The 20,968-nt window shown below is 32.2% G+C and overlaps 2 protein-coding genes and 2 non-coding genes across 8 annotated transcripts; 1 reads left to right on the top strand and 3 right to left on the bottom strand.

Annotated features, from left to right (window-relative positions):
- Window positions 1–239: 239 nt before the first annotated feature.
- Window positions 240–18,797, top strand: LOC105230341 (somatomedin-B and thrombospondin type-1 domain-containing protein). Of its 5 annotated transcripts, none has more exons than XM_049455156.1 (6): window positions 240–635; window positions 766–1,113; window positions 2,381–2,575; window positions 4,083–4,173; window positions 17,180–17,256; window positions 17,345–18,797. In XM_049455156.1, the coding sequence occupies exons 2-6, from the start codon at window positions 780–782 to the stop codon at window positions 17,656–17,658; spliced, it is 1,011 nt and encodes a 336-aa protein (XP_049311113.1). In that variant the 5' UTR covers window positions 240–635; window positions 766–779; the 3' UTR covers window positions 17,659–18,797. The 5 variants fall into 5 exon arrangements, with proteins under 5 accessions (XP_049311113.1, XP_011209348.2, XP_049311114.1 ...); XM_011211046.4 differs by having other exon boundaries at window positions 728–1,113; XM_049455157.1 differs by having other exon boundaries at window positions 265–366; window positions 728–1,113.
- LOC105230340 (protein sevenless) lies at window positions 4,167–16,215 on the bottom strand. Its single transcript, XM_049455123.1, has 12 exons — window positions 14,958–16,215; window positions 13,000–13,074; window positions 12,514–12,579; window positions 12,068–12,412; window positions 11,780–12,013; window positions 11,387–11,718; window positions 11,196–11,316; window positions 6,709–11,134; window positions 6,285–6,589; window positions 6,028–6,219; window positions 5,533–5,963; window positions 4,167–5,465 (listed from the first exon to the last, which is right to left on the bottom strand). Exons 1-12 carry the CDS (start codon window positions 15,318–15,320, stop codon window positions 5,081–5,083), a joined length of 7,275 nt encoding a protein of 2,424 aa, XP_049311080.1. The 5' UTR covers window positions 15,321–16,215; the 3' UTR covers window positions 4,167–5,080.
- Window positions 18,798–19,483: 686 nt separating the features above from the next.
- On the bottom strand, window positions 19,484–19,555 carry Trnah-gug (transfer RNA histidin (anticodon GUG)). The gene has a single exon. It is a non-coding gene; the product is annotated as a tRNA-His (tRNA).
- An 897-nt stretch (window positions 19,556–20,452) lies between these two features.
- Window positions 20,453–20,524, bottom strand: Trnah-gug (transfer RNA histidin (anticodon GUG)). Its single transcript has one exon. It is a non-coding gene; the product is annotated as a tRNA-His (tRNA).
- Window positions 20,525–20,968: the final 444 nt, after the last annotated feature.

Raw genomic sequence — 20,968 nt, 5'->3', positions numbered from 1 at the left:
TTCTATAAACCATTTACCTTTTTTGGTTAGTTCATTTTTATTTCATATAAATGCGTATATAATGCAAATATGAAAAGACTTATTTCGTTCAATAATATTGACACTAGTTTAAATTTATTTGATACACAATCAAGCAGGATTTATCTTCTCATTCCCCTAACTGAGATTATGTGTTGAGCGCATGTCACAAAGCAGAGAGCAATGTTATATGCAGGAGCAACAATTTATGTTCAATTCATGTTACAGTCGTCCTTTTGCCATTTAATAAGATTGTTCGGTGACCGGCGTAATAGTGAAAATGTTAAGATAAAGGAATGCTAACAAATTTGCAAATAAAAAAGTATAAAAAATCACTTCGCTTGAAAGGTGGAACATCGAAAGTGTATTAGAAGAATTAATGGAATAGAGGCTAACCCAATCATTATTTATTCAAAGTTACAAATTATTAGATAATAATACATACATATATATGCAATTGTTTTGAAATCCTTATCTTGGTACTAACGCGAGTATGCCGGTTGATATATATTTGTTTTCTACTTAGTTATGGCATAAAACAATATATAAAAAGTGAAATAACATGAATAATTTCATGAAAAATTTGATTTAACATGAAACGCAAATACCATTTCTAGGTAGTATAGTACCATTACTAGTATTAAGGACTAATTATAATATTTAAGATTTAATTAATTTTCAACATCACTGACGCTTCAACAACAATCAGTATTACTGATACTTGGTTCAATTACGGTAACTCTTTAGTCAATTTCACGGAAATGTGTACTTCACAGTCTACAATACCTCCAAGATGCATTATATTTGTATTGTCTGCCATCCGTACTGAAAAAATGCACTATCGATGTTTTCACATATCAGCTCTTCTATTGGAATTATTGATTGTGGCCGTATTGCTATTGCAACCGCAATCAGTTTCAGCAGGGTCATGTCGTGAAGCGCAGCTCTGCTGCAATGGGCGTGACTCCTCTTGTGTTGTTCAAAAAACACCAATTAATGCAATAATTGAAGATCTAAACGAAAAACCATGTTATTGTGACCACGCTTGTCTGAAACTAGGCGACTGTTGTACCGATTTTAAGGATCACTGTCGAGGTAAATTTAAGTTACAAAGAATAAATTAATCAAATAAAACCTAATAAATGAAGTTAATATTAATTTTAAAGAATGGATGAATCGATTAAAATTTAATATATAAAATTATTATCAAAAATATATTCTTATTCTCTAAAAAGAACACACGCTTATATACAATATAAATAAGTATGTTTGTACATAAGGATAATAAGTTATTCTAGGATTACATGTATAAAGTGATTAAAATTTCGCTTAACACCATAATTGAATATAAAAATTTACATCCATATTAACTGATAATGTTTTTTATAATTCTAACACAATTCACATGAATTTTATATTACGAATTAGGTAGGGCAACCAACCATTTCAAAAATGATTTAGGCAATGTAGAGTGGGGATGGTTGTTGTCAAATTTTGATGTCATTTTTTATTTTAGTAGAGGATAAGAGAAATGTTATTTTCGTATTCGTTAGGGCATATATTTAATGCTTATGTACGTGGATCGCAACTGGCTTGAAGTTTGTGTGGTCTGCACATACACACCTTCGCTAGCTTTCCCCGAAATATATTAAAATAACACAACACCCACAAAGTTGTGCTTTATACATTGTATAAACATATATACCATTATATATGTATTATATATTACCTTGTGCGTGAGATTGCGATTAGCAGAACAAAAGCACGCTTTAATACACTCCCAACATCAAAGTGGTGCAACGCCGAGAATTAAATTTTTATACATTCAGTTGAAGGTGTTCGAGCTCATTGATCTATTATATTAAATTTATAATCTAAAAATAGCTGTATTTTCTGGTTTTAAGATTTAATATATCTTTAAACTTTTTAGAAAAGCGAATAAAATACTTGGCTCGTCATGCTACCGTTATTATGAGCGTTTATGTAATATATGTATGTATGTATGTAAATGTATAATGGCTGTGAATATGTTTTATATATACATATACATATATGTATGTATACAGGTTTGATACACAGATTAAAGGTACTTTTGATAAAATTGAGGTAATCTGAATATTTAGCTATCCTGAATCTTTGTAATGTACAATGTTGTGATCGGTTTTGATTTCTCCAAAAGCTGGCTTTATATAGAAATTTGATCTGCAATGTTATACCTAAATATTTTAATGTAATGTGCCTAAGTGCACCCATCCACAATAAACTTAAAATGTATACATGTGTAATTACTTAGTTCTTATACTTTACTGATGTAAATTCAACATAAATATTGTATTAATAACTGTAATCTTCTCTCTTCTAGTGGTTGACTGCCAAGTGAATGAATGGACTGCATGGAGTGAGTGTGATAGGATTTGCGGTACAGGGGTCATGCTGCGTACCCGTAAAATAATTCGGGCACCGCAAAATGGTGGAAAGCATTGCCCATCTCTGACACAGAAGCGAAGCTGTCTAGGTATTCGATGTCACACCGAGAGAGGAAAACGAATCTTTCGAGGTAGGTGGAAGTTTATTTAAAAAAAATATGTTTTTGTCTGCATTTTGCTGAATTAAATTATGAATAGTGTCAAAAAACGTTGAATACAAAAAAAAATTCCATACACACAAACGATAAGTAAGCTCCTCATTGCCTCGTGTCTCAAATAAATTTTACATTTACAATTGCTATTAGCAAAAGTAGTCGCATTGAGGAGTAAAACGCCACACTTTACAAATGGTGTTCAAAACGAACGCTTGGCAATAATTAAGTAAAAAGCAACTCTTTGCTCCCTGCTCCTTAACAGGGCAAAACTAATTGCACACAAACTCGCGAGAGTGCAGAAATTAAAGTGTATTTATACATACAAATTATACTCTTGAATGTATTCATATTATGTTAGTACTTAGTAAATTCAACTAGTTATAAACTACTTTACAACTAGTATCAGGAGAACAACTAGTCCATCGGCGGTTTTTTTTTATTCATTTTTGTATGTATAAAGTGGTTCAGAAATATATAAAAATTTGGGACTGGAGCTTTTCGGAATGGTTCGATCAGATTCAGAAAATTGAAGATATAAACTGGTTTCATTCCTTACTAGTTGACTGCAGGGTGAGTAAGGAATTTTATATAATAGTTGCCTATTTATGAGTGTACCTATGGCTATGTATTCGTCTCTTTATACACATGCATATAAATATAAAAGTATGTATATGCACACATACATATGTATATGCATTTAAAATTGCACGCGTGGGGGTGACGTCGTGACCGTATTATGAGTGACACAGTAATCACCTGGAAATTTTGTGATGCTGCGGGGAAGCATACAACTAAATTCTTGCAACTTAAACACATCGAGACTACAAATTGTCAGCGGAGAGCACACTTTGTAATGTGTAAAGGGACGCACACATCAAAATGTTTTACAAGTCTGAAAGTGAGCTTTGTAGTAAGAAAGTCATTTTCATGCCATCAAATTTGCATGAGGCTTTTCTCTTTTGCCCTATAAATAATATACATATGCGAGGTTGTAGATGTATAAGTTCCACTAACTTTAGCAATATAATTAAAGCAAATTAACAGATGCTTATCCATATTAAAATTAGCAAGAATTGCAGTAAATGTTTTTACGTAATATTACAGATATAGACGATAGTATGTATTATACGCGTGCTAAGTAATTGAAACAAATAATTGTATTTGATAATGTTGAAATAAGTTGAAACTGCATACATATATATTCATTTCTGTTTCATCCACTACAGTTAAACTTTGGTTCCGTTATTTTTATACAATAATCAATACATTCCGCTTAGAACAACATTTCTACACTTGTCGTTCTTCATTGTGTTTTAAAAATATTAAAAGACACTTTCCTTACTCTTACATACATATGTATGTATGAATATTGTTACATACTTATATATGTAAACATCTATATATACATATTTACATACATTTTAAATTTTTATTTTAATACTAAAGTAAAGTTCTAATTGTAAGGTTTTTGGTATAATTTCAGAAAGTGCAGTTCTACTTCCATCTTCGGTAGTCTATAATTATAATACAAATACAAGTAAAGAATCTCTTCGGCAAACAAACAATCTTAAAAGGTATGTCTAAATTTTTTATTAAATATTTAACAATTATTATTAATAAATAGCTCAAAGTATATGTATGTGGTATGATAGAAATATAATTTAATCGTTTATTTTAGTAAATAATGAACGGCAATGCTTTTCGGTAGTTCCTCCAAAATTTTCGATTAGGCGCGTCTTTTTTATATATTTCTCATTGAAAAACTTGTCAGAAAAACACATTAATTATTTGGAGTTAGCGAAAATAGCACTACTAAAATGTGAATAAGAGAAATAAGTAATAATTGGGTCTATCCGCATTCAGTAAGCTTTGTATACCTCTTTACTAGCGCTTTCCGGAATTATGTACGTTTTATTACTGTGCTGCCGAAAACAATGTTACGAATTTAGCATAATTTCCTCATACCATACCTGCCAATTGGCGGTCTGTTCTTACTCATTCCTTCAGATAAGCAGCACGTGAAACTCTAGGGGTAAAATGTAATCCTCAGGAAGGTTTTATTTAAAGCAAATATTTGTGTGCGAGGTGTTGATAGAGTAACTGAAAACAACCGAAACAGATGTATGGCAATTCAAACTTGAAATTTCTCTGTGTGGGTTTGTGTGTGTTTTCGGTTCTTTGCAGCATTATGAACTCTTGCAAACTTGTGAAACAGCTGTTAGTTTATCTTTTGCCAATTATTATATAAATTTGTTTAATTTAAAATTTTGCTTTTACTTTAAAATTAAGTTAAGTTTAATAGAGTACATCAAACGAATAATAAATCAGATATTAACAATTACTAAATATTTTTAAAAGTTATATGACATATATTTGTACAAATTCGAACATATTGGTTATAACATATAACTTTTCGTCAGTTCTTTATTGAGAATAAAATAAATACTCATATTCATAAATCGGTTTGTTTTGGACGGGTTTTCATAACCTTGATATAGCTTCGTTAATTTGAGAGCTCATAGCAATATTAATTGCTTCTATTTCCGTTTCGATTAATTGAGAATCGTCAGATATAGTTTCTGTGCCAACGTCTTGATAAAATGTTTCCAACCGAGTTGGCAAGCTTACATTGCTATTCATTGTTTCAGTGGGAACTTTTTGAGCTTTTTCTTTTGCAACCGTTGGAAATGTACTCAAACAACTTTCTTCCTGGTTAGCATATACAGCATTATCAGAGCTGTCATTTGTAAATCCTAAATTAATTCGTCTTAACTCTGTTTTAATCCTTAACAATTCAACAAAACAATTTCCAAACGATGGACGGTCTTCCGGCTGTTTACTCCAACATTGTAACAACAAAGTAAACCTGTGAATATTTCGATAATAAAACGAATTTCTGTAATAGGTGTACATATTTTTATATTAAGACTTACAGTTCAGCGGGACAAGTTTCAGGTTTCTCTAGTCTTCCTCCGTCCTTCACGTAATTTAGGACTTCATAGTTATTTCTTGCAGCATAAGGCTGCTGACCCAAAGTAAATATTTCCCAACAAAGAACGGCAAAAGCCCACACGTCAGAATGTGTTGTGAAAATACCATCGACTAGACTTTCTGGAGACATCCAACGAACTGGTAAAAGACCTTCACCTTCTTTACGATAATAGTCGCTTTTGTATATGTCACGGGCTAATCCAAAGTCACCAATTTTCACCATGCGTTTACTTGGATCATTGGAAGATACCAAGCAGTTACGGCATGCGAGGTCGCGATGTACAAAATGCATATCTTCTAGATAACAACAACCTTTGCATACGTCAATACACATTGATATTAAGTCTAAGAGTTTCAGGGACGCTTTAGGCTTCTATAAAAATAGTTTGTGTAGATTGTAGTCTCAATTTACTGAAGATAAAATAGTATGTAGGTACCTTAGAGTTCGGTCTTGAATTGCGAATATAAGTCAGTAAGTCCCCTCCTTCCATATGCTCCATTATTATAGAAATAGACTCAGTGTCAAAGCAAACACCAATAAGTCGGACAATATTATCATGCTTGAAGTTGCTCATTAATTGAGCTTCTTGCAGAAGTTCAGCAAATTCACTAGCACCTTTTCGGAGGCTCTAGATAATAAAATATACACAATCTTACTTTCGTTTTATTTACTTATATCATTTTCAATACTTGCTTTAATAGCAACTTTCTCCTGTTGATCACTATTTTCATGTTTTATTAATCCTTCATAGACTTCTCCAAATGCACCGCTTCCCAAGAAATGCAATATTGTTATTTGACTCCAATTGATGTGAGGTAAAAGAGCAATATCGGCATCACTAAGAGGACCACCAGTGTACAATGTGGAATGGCTTGTGGTAGAAAATGCTCTATTACGAGATGCCATAAGTTGCTGGTGCTGTAGTGTAGATATATTGCTCCATATACTTGGACGGCTTTTTTCAAGTAGTTTTTTAGCTTTTTGCCGTCTAACTTGTACTAAATATGCAAAAGTTAATGGAACGGTTAAATTATATAAACAATTGTTTGGTGTGTGAAACTATTACACTCTGTAGCAACATGTTGCAAAAGTGCAAAAAGTATAAGTGCAAACTTACATGTACGTAATAGAATTAAAATAATCACGAATGTAGAAACAATAGCTGCCGGAGTTATGATAGCTAATACCAATGAATCCCTTTTTTCTGGAGACACAAATGGTTCTGAAATTCGTTCGCTATCCAAGCTATATGGACCCCAACCATATAGGTCGTTTCTTGCGCGCACTCGGAACATCAAAAGCCTCTGTATATAAATTTCTCGTATAATGCAACTTAATTCGGCTGTACTACATGCAACTATCCATTTATCTTCAATTGGACTTGGTTCTTCCGCCCAAAGAACTTGACTGTAACCGTCTACTGAATTATTCATGTAGTCTAGGTTTATCGCCTGACTTCTTCTTATGCGTTTGGTTTTACGAGCTTGTAGCGCCTCCAACGAATATTCTGATATTAACTCCCCATTATTTGGAGCTGCGTCCCAAAATATTCTAAACACGTCACTTATGGTATGCTCGATCTGCGGTTGACCCGGCCGTCCAGGGGCTGCTCCCAGGGTTTCATAAATGAAGTATTCATTAGGTACCTCTGGCCATATATAAGGATCTACTAGAGATCCATAAAATATTTCAAGGAAAAACTGATATTTAGTTTTTGGATCTAAATTTGGTACAACTATTAGAGAAGAATCTTCTGTAATGTCAATACTGAACTCATTGTCTCCATTTACTTCTTGACATGCTAGAACCGACCTTGTAACGTTATCGGAAGTAACCCAACTTAAAGTCAAGTTATGAGCAGATTTTTTGACTAGCCAAAGTCGAGAAGGAGTTTCAAATGTCTTCACTATGACCGAAAGTGTGCTGTTGAATTTAGATTTGGTGGAAAAAGCTTTCAACCAAAATGTATACTCTCGAGAAGATTCTAAATTCGTAACCAAGTAGTTTAGACCGTTAATTCGTTTGTATGCGCCTTCACTGGAGATCGTCTCTTGCCAATGTAATTCATACCATACTTTTCCACAATTGGGTCGCTCCGGAGGATTCCACATAACATAAATTTGAGTGGGATTTAATGCATACGCCGTAAAATTGAGAGGCGTAGTAGGTGTACCCACATCTGTGAGCACTGTCATAATATCAGAATACCATTCATCTAATTTCAACTTTCTTTGATAATATGATGATATAGACAATTGTAATGTATAATTGGTAAAAGGCTGAATATTTGTTACGTTTAGAGTGTTGTTGAATGTTATGTGGCTTCGCGACAATTTGTCATTATCTGTAATCCATAAAGTATTTTTTATCCCCGGAACTTTTACTTTACATTTCTCAATTTCATCTAAGTTTGGAAAACTCAATGTCATATAGTTTTCACCCACAGAAATTACTTTGGGGTTTAATAATTGCTTATTTTTTAATAAGATAATATGATCCGGTAAAAGGCAGTTGCGCTCAGGAAAATGTTGATAGTTATATGCCTTCACATTTTTTATGTCTTCAATGTTTACTTGATATTCAAGTTTTTGTTTTTGGACACTATAAGAATATACTTTTTCATTTTCCAATATATATATATAATTGCCATCACGGTCTATTTTAATTATTTCCTCTGGGTTGGCCAGTACTGCTTGGATTTGGGAACTACATATACGCTTTGAAATGTCATAAATACAAATATTTCCATCCTTATCTACAAGGCTAACAGACACTGGTGATGACACGAACATTTTGTCAAAATATGTAGTTTGGAAATCTATAAAGGTGGAATTACTCAAAATTCGACCAGCAAGAGTAGAAGTATTAGCTTCCTTGTCACGTTCAAGCCAAAGAAGAATATTCAAAAATGGCATTATCGTGAGGTCTCGCACATTCTTCCCTCTGTCAAGAGTAAATAATTTATGTGATGCCATTACTTTTCCTTCGAATTGACATAAATCAAGCTCATATATGGAGACGCTGGACTTATCATCTGTATCCAATTCGGCCCAGTATACAATCCGTTGAATCCAGTCAACTGTCAAAGACAGCACTTCAGCTCGCATTCTGGCCAATTTGATTGGCTTTAAATCAGCTGTTGCCGAAATAAGCTCTACATTTTCGTTTACCCACAAAATACGCCTTTCGCTTGACATAACTGCTAAATGTTCCACTTGGCTGCTGATTTGTATTAATACTTTGCTGATATTTAAATCCAGATCATATTCTGCAATATATTCACTTGTGGCATATATAAATGTGGGTTTGGGTTGAACTTCTGGATTAATGTGAAGTTGAATTGTACTGTTCTGCCCTTGTTTTTCAATTCCCGATATAAAAGATTGTACTTGAAAAACATAAGACTGCCCAATATGCAGACCATCAATTGATATTTCATAAAATCGTTCATTACTCGAATTATATATTCGCTCAGCGCGCAGTTCCTTTCCAAGCCAACAATAAATTTTATATGCCATTTTGGAAGAGGTATTTTCATTTTCCGGAGATTCCCAACGAACTGTTGCGGTAATATTGTTTATAGCCTCAAGTGGATCATTGAAAGGCTCAATAAAAATTCGCATTTGCTTTGGAGGAGAGATACTAGTACTGGGGATAAAAAGCGGTAGCGTCGTGGTTGAACCAAAGCTCCAATATGTGAACGGCGTTATAGAAATATTAAAATGTGACTCCAGTGTGTGAGTTTTATCCATTACTACGAATGATTCGTTAGTCTTATAAATTACATTTGTTGGATATTTGGAATTATTGAATTGTAAAAGAATGTTGTAGAATATTGTGTAATTTTCCGAAGTATTAACCGGATGCCATTTGATAATCCATTCATTTGTATAGGCTTGGTTAATGCGAATACTTTTAAAGTCAACAGCTTCAGGAACAACAGACAAATCAATGGATGGTATATAGCTTGTCTTCAAATGAATGCAGTTTATTTTGCTTAACTGAGGAAGTTCAATTTGCATTTCATTAGCTGAATTGCCTGCTCTTGCGAAAATAATTGCATTTGAATTCGATTTCAACCAAATAACATTGTCAATTTCATGTAAAAATTTTATGGAGCCCGTTTGAACGTCATTATCTATGAAACTGTATTGCAAATCATCTACAAACGTGTCAATGCTAACTCGGAATAACTGAACGTCTCCATCGCCTTTTCGAACAACCCAAAACAATCGGTTAGCTATAATATCTAAGGCAAATCCACATATTACATCTTCATTTGTGTTCGTATGGTAATATTCATATTCATCCGTGTCAAGCGTATCACCTAAAAGTCGTCTCACTAATCTCGTTCTTGTTGAGAAGTAAATGTGACCACTATGTGAATCTATTGAAATATACTGAGCGCGGAATATGGGTAGCATCTCTTCTTGACTGCCATCTAAGTTCGCTCTCTTCACACAATTTGCCAGAGAATCTACCCAATACATCTTCCCACCTCGCCACTCATATGACAAGCTAATCGCATTTGTGGCTGTAAATGAGCAATTTATCTCAGGATTTATGATGTTCGCACATTGCAAGCGATTGTCCTGAGTAATGTAGTATATTGTTGCATTCAACTGCACAAAATCTTTTACGTTTTCCATTTGACCGACCTGCTCTACATGCTCACCGGTTTCATTAATTTCGTATATACCAGTTAGGCTTGCCGCTAAAAATATATACTCCCCAAAGGGCCAAGTACGTGTCAACAGTGCTCTAGACCACAAGCCCATTGTACCACCAAGAACTGCACGTACACGAAACTTATACACATTGTTCGGTTGCAATTTTTCCACATTGAAATAGTTTGTCTTTATATTGCGTATATTAAAGGCGCTATTACTTGCCAAGTCCATTATTTCAAGCTCATAATCCCACTTGCGCCAAGCATATTCTGTCTGGTACTCATTCAACTTTGGTTCATTCCAAAGAATTTTCGCCATCTTAGAAGTGACAAAAGCTCTCACATTTTCCGGACTTTTCTCTGACGTTGGTTGTGCTTGTATAAAATTAGCTTGTCGTGTCAATGGCGTAATACTCCAACACCATTCCAACTCTCTCATCATCGAAATGTCATACTCATTTGAATTGTAGTTCTTCCTGAATAAATGTGTACCATTCGTGCCCAGAAGATGAATCCCGTTGTACCAAAAACTTTGAATTTGTGACATGCTTGTAGATAGTTTTAAACGAAGATTTTGTATATATTTCCCATCAAAAGTGCTTTCATATAATTCGTGATCACTTGTATTATAAAATATTATTAAACTCCTCTGATAATTGTTTGAAAAAATACCAACATTACTCTTAATTATGATTTCTGAGTAATTAGTAGCAAGATTTGTTCGAATAAGGCTGCCATTGTTGATCCAAAATAACCAACCATTTATGGGATCTACTTCCATGTGATCGATTGACTTAGTTAGATTTTTTACTATAAAACTATGAAAGTTTCCATCTAGATCCGTAGAAATAATTGCCCACTCGGCAATAGGTGTCTAAAATGGTGGAAGAGTATTCAGCTTATAACTATGAAGAAGGGATTGGAAATAAACTTACTTGGACCGCTATGAAAATCAATTTATTTAACCAATCCACGCTAATTTTCTTCGGTTTAAATTCAGTTAATTTGTCTAAAGTAGGAATCGCACCTTTTGGTTTTTCATCATTCCAAGGGACTCTGTAAATATCATTGATTTCGAATATGCAGCAAACCATAAATTTCTTGTTTAAAAATCTATACAACGTACCTCATAATATTTCCCAAATAATCAATTATATAAACAATGTATTCTCCAAAAGATGAGTAAAGCGCATAATCTATTATAAGATGTTCACTTTCGAAAACAAGTTCAGAGTCTGTTAAAGATTCTAGACTTTTAATTCTAATGCTATATTCCCCAGCTAAAAGTATTAGGTCAATTTTTTCTGAATTTCCATACAAAAGCGCAACTTTTGTTTGAATAAAAGTTTCAACAAAACTACCTTCCCCCTCCGAATTTAACATGGATAGTTTTACAGAGTATTTCGTAGCTGGTAACAAATGAGAAAAAACAAAACTTCTTCTGTCGTGCGGTAATATCTATTTACAATGAGAGTAGTAGTTTTATAATTAAACATTCGTAAGTTTTACTTTTAAATACCTGTTTTTGTGATGAATTTGCATTTTCCAAAGTCAACACATAACCTTTTAAAGGCCCACAAGTAAAAATACCTGGTTCCCAAATGATACTGATGTGATTGTGATCTAAAGCAATTGCTTGTTTCAACAGTGGTTTCGAAAGCGGGACCCCTTTTGCTTTGGTTCTGAATGGCTTTGTTGGAGGTGAATGTAAAATTTGATTCATATTCTTTCCAAATTTCAATTTGTAACGAAACTGAAGAGGAAGACGTTTCAGAACAGATCATAAAGGTTGTAAATTTATGCCTACCTTATATACAGCAAAAGGAATCAAATCACTTAATATTTCGCAGACGAAATGCCGGTTGCAGTTAAAATTTGTAAGATTTTTCCAAGCTTGTGGTTCGGATATGTTTTCTTTAATGTATTGGTATTGTATGTGTATGCTAAACTGGTGACTTGCAAAAAAGGAATCAGGAAACAATATATTCCAAACCAATTTAAAATCATCTGTGTTATTTGACATTTTTATATAAGGTACTTCTAGTTTTATTTTCGGTTCTATCGTTTCCTTTTCGTAATCCCAGTATCGCCTTTGACCCATCTCGCAAGCAAACGTGCATGGTAAATCAAGGCTATGTAGTTGCGTTGAAACCTAATATGTTGTAAAAAGGTAAGTGTGGGAATTAATATATGAAGCCTGATAAATAGTGCATGTGATGTGGAAGACCATATGTACATAATGTATACACTTACACATAGTTCCTGGCAGCCCTCAGAGTTGGTTAACGCTTCCATCCATTGTTCACATCCTTTTATGCACTGCAAGAATTAGTCTTTATATTTTAAATATACATATGTACCTACATACGTTAAACGCTGCATACAAGGGTATGTATCAAATGATACATTAGTTTTTCTCGCTGTATGTATGTGTGCAAGCATTCGCTCATAAGTCAGATTGCAACCTTTATAAACTTAAGGAATTAAAGAGGAAGTTGGGGATGTTGATTTGTGGCATGAGTATAGTTATATATAAAATAATAATTGATTGGAAAAGTGAGATTTTAGGTACACTAACCAAAATACATATATTACTTGCACAAGGTAGTCTAATCACTGCGAATTGTTGGTCCATTCAAACTGTGTGCTTAAATTTATATGTTCCCTTAGGTAAACTTCTTGCTTAGTTTTCTTGAAAACTTTAAAGTCTCTCAATTCTTAATTAACATTTTTACTTACTCGTCTCTCGAAGCAAACGGGACTTCCGCCTTTTTCACCACAATCCAATCCGTACTCATTGAAATAATTAGCCGCCTTAAAAAATACATTGCAACAATTAGTTTCGTTGGTATAAGAAAAATCATTTAGTACATACTGTTATAATTCTTATTTACGAAACTACAATAGTAGTGACAATATTTAAGATAAGTACGTTATTTTATGTATACACACGTATCTATTGTAAAATTATTTTGGTGTATGTACTTTAAGCTTGAAGTATTTTATTTTTGTGCAGAATTGGTTAAACTAGTGCTACTAAAACAAACGTTTTAAACTGTTTTTGTTTTGTAATAAGATTAACATATTTATGTAGTAGCACGTGTTGTTGGGTTACTAAAATGTAATATAAATCCTTAGATGCATGTGACGTGCATATGATAGTAATAAAAAACTAGGGAAGAAAAAGTCCACAAAAGAAGTTTTGAAATGCTATGCCAACAAAATAAGAGAAGTGCCTCAATAATGCCCAAGCATGATAACTTGGTCACGTGTTACTATTTTCTACTTTGGTTGAATTAGATCTTATAGACAACACTAGACATTCAAATCTATCTAATTTTGCAACTAGTCCTCACCGTTAATCACAAATGCTGCTGCGATTCATCTTGCTGAGCTTACTTAAATGCAATTGTATGAAGATCTCTAATCAATTGGCCATTGTTGTAAAAGGAATGTGCATTCGACTACGTGTGTACTACTTCGGTGATATAGTAGTTATTAAATGTTAGCATTCGTTTATATAATTCATATTATCTAACGACTGTGCAATGAAGATGTGTTCCATATTTCTAGCACAAGCAAGCTGTTCTCGTAGAAATCGTGCAAAGTGTGGTAAGCGGCGCTACCATAATGGCACTGTGTTTTCTATACATATATACATATGTACGTGAATATGTCCCATATTTACATATACGCACGTATAAGCTTATGCTTCTGTGCGAATTGTCTGTTTTAATTGACAAAAAGTACATGAGCTGCACATACTTATGTATGTACGTAGATACGTACATATATACATATATAAAAATCTTTACTGCTTAAAGACAATTTCGAACACGTGAGTAAGCAGCGTACGACACGGCACATGAGATTGGTTGATCTTAGTTTAGATGCTACTAATTAGCTGTTAATTAAAGTAAATATTTGGTATCTATGTACATATGTATATATATGCCTATGTAAAAAGTGTCAGCTAATTGTAGTTATGTCATTGTAGAAGTGGCAATTAAAGAATTGGTTTTGAAAAAATGCGTTTTCAACCCGACAAGTTTTTATATAATATTAAGATAACAGTGCAAAGTTGAAAAAAATAATCCAGTAATTGCGTTTTGTGGTCGCGGTAGTGGTCCTATTGCCCATCTATAGTACCAGACTTCTTATGGTATCAAGAAACATCCGGACCAATTTTTACTCGGGCAGACAGACAGTCACCCGAATTTCAACTAGTCTCGTCATCCTAATCATCTCATTACGGACAGTTCTCACAAGCTCCCTTAACCGGACGAAACCGTGACGTTGGGGATCCGGCTATGAGGAAATTCAATGTACATATTATAGTATGTAAATATTGAACTACTCTCTATATATTATATAAATGCTGTGCTATGACTTGCGGGAATTCATCAAAGTTAATACCTATTTGCTCAATCATGTGTTAAAGTAATTCTCTAACAAGGTGCACATTTGTTATTGTAAATGGGTATGAATGTACAGGTTAATTATAATTACAGAAATCTTCTATTGCAAATATACGTTTGTTTAAATACAGTATGTACATATTCAAAATTAATTGAAAACTAGTTGCAAATCGTTACGTTTGCATTTATTTCCATTTGAAAATTCTTATATTGTCATAGATGCAATAATGATGCGCAGAGTAATAGCTTTTCTCAAATATTTTTTTACCGTAAACTTACTTCCAGTTTGCAGTGTTCCAAACACTCGTTTGTTACATTTATAATCGTTCCATTTTTTACATTTGTTGTATCGAAGATCTCTCCTCTTTGAGTGGTGCCGTATTCAGATTCAAGGTCAATTTTCTGTCCAATATTTGCATCGAACAGATGTGTAGTAACATGCGTTACTTGCTCGTCACTGTTTGTGCTGCCAGTAACTGCTTTGCTTGTCACTGGATATTCATTTGCTTTGCACATATCACAACTAACCAACAATAGGAGTATTATCAGCAAATGAAATGAATTCATTATTGATGCCAATGAAATTCCGTCACATATTTTGTTCGCACATTTGCAGGATATGTGACAAATAGTATGTATCATTCTTAATTGTTCTTGTACTATGATCTACATATGCATGAATGTATACATGGGGTAAAGATCCCCTCCTCACGCAAGTTTGGTTATGCAGAGTATTTAATTTTTAATACAAGAAACGGTCGCAGTGTTTACTATGTAAATGGTTTAGCAAATTCATTATAGTTGTGACCTTATTCACAAACACATTCTAAAGAACATTCCAAAAGCTTGTCTTTTTTAGCAGAAATCTTGAAATTTTCGGTATATACCAGTGCGTTAATTGTTTTCTTGAAGTCAACTTGAGGCGCCGCGTGTATTTTAGATTCAATTAATTTTTTGTGTCGTCAATTAATTTTTATTAATTCGTATACGATATGTGAGTTGATATATATTTATTTAGATTTTTCTTTGTGGGTATGCATATACATATGTGGTTAACAAAACTTATTTCTCCATTTGAGAAATTTTTGTTGTGAATATAATTACATCGATTTTATACCACAGTTTGAGTTTATAAAAAGTAAATATGTTATAATTAAACCATTAGTGTTATAATATTGTTGATTTTTTGTGCTCTGTCAATTACCACACTTTTTTGACTTTCATCAAAAACTGATTAAGCTATAAACTAAAATTATTCAGTATTAATTGTTCGCTTCTCTGGCATTTTTAATAATTAAATTTTCATAAATCGCTTTTATATTCACTTTCGCTCATTTATAGTATATATGTATATAAATATGTAGATACAAGCTAATATGTAACTGACGTATACTTGTATATCGTTTTTGTTCAATATTTATAAGTTAAACAAAGTACGCGCGTTCTCATAGGTTTACTTTAGTATTCACTCCCGCTATCTTTATTCTGGTGTTCTTTCCCGAACCACGCTCAAATCACAACTGATCGCTCAAAACGAGCTCAGCTCTTACTTGTAGCTCGAATGTCAGTATATTTATTCTTGCAATGTGGCCTCTTAGATTCAATTCCATATAAATATCTTTTCGAATTCAGAGAGCTTTTCGATATACAAACTTGTATGCAAAAATATGTTCATAAGTAAACCTGATATATTTTCATTGTATGTACAATGTATACATACATATGTACATATGTAGGCTTATTTAGACCTTTGACAATTCATTTGAAGTGTGAAAATTACTTCTGTTTCTGCAAAATTAGATTAAATTCTTATATAAAAAAGCTGTGGAAAAGAGGAAGCGGAGGGCTGAATATAAAGCGATGTGAATAGAAATTTCCGAGCACCAACCAATATTGAACTTCATTTCCCTTAGTTTGTTAATCAAGAATAGACAGTTAATACAGTTTGTAAATTATATATTAATTATTTTTTAACACATACAATTGACAATTTTTATGTACCTGCAGGAACAGATAACGGATTTTAATGATTTCCGTTTCCGTTTCCGTTAAGAAGTGAAAGAAGGTGCTATATTTTGATTTCCTTTACCTTTTGTGTTTAAAGTGAGTTCATGTGAAAAATAAATGTTTTATTTGAGCGAATGGCCTATTGAAGCTTTAAAAAAGAAATTGGCTGGAAAATCGAAATTTAATTGGCACGATTTAATCCTGGATAAACACGTACATATGTAAGTTTTTGATTTTTTAAATTGATTTTCCTTTACATTTAATGTTTAAAAAGTGTTTTAGTGTGAAAAAGTGTTTTGTTTGAGTGGAAAAAGTTTACTTTTGCAAATACTTTACATTTTTAAGAAAATGGTTAATTCAAACTTTTTACTTATTTAAATTAATTTTTACCGAACCTAAATCAAAGAGATGAATTAATATTTTGAGATATTTTCGAATAAATAGTGGTTCATAATAATTATAATAAATAATCATATATATTTTTGATCTTTCAGTTATTGCATAGAATTCGAAGTGATTAATGCAGCAAAGGAGTGCCACAAAATTGCACCCTACAATTTTCTTTTAGAAGGTGATTTTTACATATTTCCTCTAATTTGAAACTATATTTATATGAAACGCATGTACACAAGTATAAATAAAAACACATACCTTTAAAGGGGATCGAATATCAGTGCGATGTAATATAAGGAAGATGTCCAACAAATTGACTGTATGGAATGACGAAATGAATATAGCCGCGCAAAACTCTACATTGCGGGACACTAACAGAGCAGCAAATTTGATGCCTAGAAACTTCGCAGTTCATAACAATAATATTAAATACAGGGAAAATACGCATTGTCGTGGTGAAGGTGCGACGGGTAGATCTTCATGGTGGCGAGCATCCGCGGTTCCGTCTTGTCAAGGGAAATGGCTGCGACTCACTCTAGAGACGGTTAAATGTTCACATACACATTTCGAATTCGCTTAAAACTATAAGCATATCAAATATGTAATTTTAAAATGTTTATATTAATTACACGAATCAAAATATTTATTATATAATTAGAAACATTCAACACAGGCAATATTATTGTAATCATATACACATATATGTATAAACATGAAAGTTCAGTCTTTCAATAGGAATTGACATCAATTATATAAAATTTGTAAGTTGGAAAATTGATCCGACTTCCAACATATACTTTTATAAATAGTGAAAGAAAGCAATACTTATAAATAGTAAAATAAATATGAAATAATAAAATAATTAATATATATTTTCATTAATAATTTCACGTATATCTCCATAGACTCAGTTTGTTGCCTGCCTAACGAAATTAAAAAAAAAAATTATGGAAAGAATGATACACATCTACACAATCATTGTAATGTTGTTGTCAATGTTTTTTTTTGTTATATGAAGAATTGGTAATATTTCTATAAGATTATCAACTGAAACATAATTTATGAGTAGGGTTTAAACCCCGTTTCGATGTGACTGTCTTGTGATACAATTGCTTAATTCAAAAACGTAGTTATAGGAAATTTCTTTGAATATAGTTAAAGCCGATTTTGTCAATCATTTTTTATATTAAGTTCCTTCGATATTTACAACATTTTAGTATATTAACCATAAGATAACGGTACGTCGAAATGGTGTATTCATTTTTGTTTCAGCCTGAGAACGAAAGTCTGATCATTTGTATTCGAAGCAACTTCGCGCAGTTTGCTCAGTCGGTCCTCATAAGATTGAAAATGAACGAAATAAATGATCTCAATAAAAAAAACGAATAATTTAAAAAGTTTGACATTTTTATAATCTTTCAAAAGAAGATACATACGTCATTTCGACAAATCGTTATCTTTCCAGTGGTATATATAAAATAGCGTTATCTTTCTAGAGTTAAATACCAATATATGTATGTATATAATATATTCTTATGCCTGCAATAAATCCATACTATACAGCAAAAAGTTGGCGCAATAAGTGCACTATGACTTTTTCAGATATTCTAAGTTAACGAATTCTTGATTGTTTGATATAAACGATTACGTATTAAGTGGAATATGAAGTTATGTGCTATAATACAATAGAGCGCATTAAGAATATATAAAAAATTTAAATTGATGTTTCAATGATAAGGCTAGATTAACATAATATTAAATACTATATTACTTTGATTAAATTACTTGGAAACTTTAAATTTACCCATTCATATACATATGCAAATATGTAGGTATTTATACCTGTCTACGTATACGTATTGATTGATGACCGGTGTTTTTTCAGAGCAGCATGAAAAGGCGATGCGCACATGTGACCCACAAGGATTTATTCATTTTTAAATTAGCATATAAAAAGTAATGGAGAGTTTTAGAGCATATGTTCCTTATCACCTGGTTTTAAAATTCAATCAAAGTGTTTTTGTTTTTGTTTATATGTTGGGTAAGTACATTTTTTATTATAATTTTATTTATTTATTTTTCTTTTTGATTTGCCAATTCTGTAGTAACATTATGCAAATATATACTGAATACATTGAAAAAAAATTAAAAGGCCGGAAATTTATATATACATAGATGTAAACTTTTTTGTTTTAACTTAACTTAAAAACAGATTAATAAAAAAAGTTAGAGTAACAAAAAAAGCAAATTTATCAATTCATAAAAAGTTATGTACAAACTTAAATAGGCAACAACATTTTCTGTAGCTTGATTTTAATAATATTCAGAAATTCTGTTATTAAAATTACAAATAAAAATTATAAAAAAGAAGAATTTTCCCCACCGTGACAATGTTTTTGAAACATTGCCGTGACCAGGATTCGAACCTGGGTTACTACGGCCACAACGTAGGGTCCTAACCACTAGACGATCACGGCTATTGGGAAGTTATTTTAAATTTGACAAGTGTTGCACATATCATATTAGTCGAATTTTAATTTCATAGATATATGTATGTATATATGTACATCATAACCTTTTTACGCTGTGGTAAAATTAGAAGTCATATAACCAGTATATTGATTGAAAGGTAAAATCATTACAAAAAGAAGTCTAAATTTATCTAGATTTTCGAAAGTAATAGGCGTGGAAAGAAGTATATCGTATTAATGCACAACTTGTTTAGAGATTTAACATTTTTATTTTTCATATGAATATTTTGCATCATTTTTGTATATGGTCTTATCTACTATAGTCAACTTAGCAGCCTAGGCGGCCACAGGTTTGCTCCTAACGGAGTCATATCACATAAGCTGGGTGACCACTTGATTAACCCACGAGGTAAAGATTCTTTATTAGGCATTATTTTCCCAGCATATAAGAAAGTCTGAAGGGTATTTAATAGTAGAAATAGAAATGTGAAAATATTTGCAAGATAATGCGAAAATGTCAAACAAGTTCATTTTGACAGCTAATTTCACAGATATGTACATAAATAGATAAAAAGGTGTTAGAAAATAAAAATTTGTGTATTAAAAAAAAAAAGATTTTGTAAATATGTCATATCTTTATATTTCTATCTAAATGTTTCTCTTGTATGTCCAGTTTAAAATTAAGGTACGCACATAAGAATGTGAAAGTAGTAGTATACTAAAATCAACTGCAACGGATCATTCTATTGTTATTGTTGTCATACTATTGTTTTCATTATTAATTTTGAGTTAATATATGTTTTATAAATAATATTTACTCACTTCTCCAAGTGAAATACCGATTTTAAGAATTCCTGCTTTATGAAAAAATATCTTCTTCCGTGACAATGTTGATTACAACATTGCCGTGACCAGGATTCGAACCTGGGTTACTACGGCCACAACGTAGGGTCCTAACCACTAGACGATCACGGCTACTGAAGACAATTTTATTTTTGACCAAAGTACACTTATGTTCATATGTATATATAAACATTTCCCAAACCGTTATTGTTTACCAAAACCAAAAGCTTACAAAGAGCTTTCAGTTGAATTTATCAGAGAACGTATATGATAGACAGAGAACGTTTATCATGGTATAGACGTTCTCTGTCATGTTATAAACGTTCTCTGTAGACATTCTCTGTGTTATAACTTTTGTATTTTTGCAATGCTTTGTCATTGAATATTGACTTATGCAGCGATTAGGCTGCATTTTCATAGCGAGGAAAGGACAAAAAGAAGGGAGCATCAGCTTTCGTGTATTTATATTGAAACATTTTAATTAAGCCACCTCAAAAAGGGAGCACGAGCGCTTTAGCTACTACTTTATTATTTTTTTTTACACGATTCATTATCTTTTTGTATCTTTCTAACAGA

Source organism: Bactrocera dorsalis, chromosome 4 (assembly GCF_023373825.1).
Source record: "Bactrocera dorsalis isolate Fly_Bdor chromosome 4, ASM2337382v1, whole genome shotgun sequence".
NCBI classification, from domain to species: domain Eukaryota; kingdom Metazoa; phylum Arthropoda; class Insecta; order Diptera; family Tephritidae; genus Bactrocera; species Bactrocera dorsalis.
This window is presented reverse-complemented; position numbering and strand designations above follow the sequence as displayed.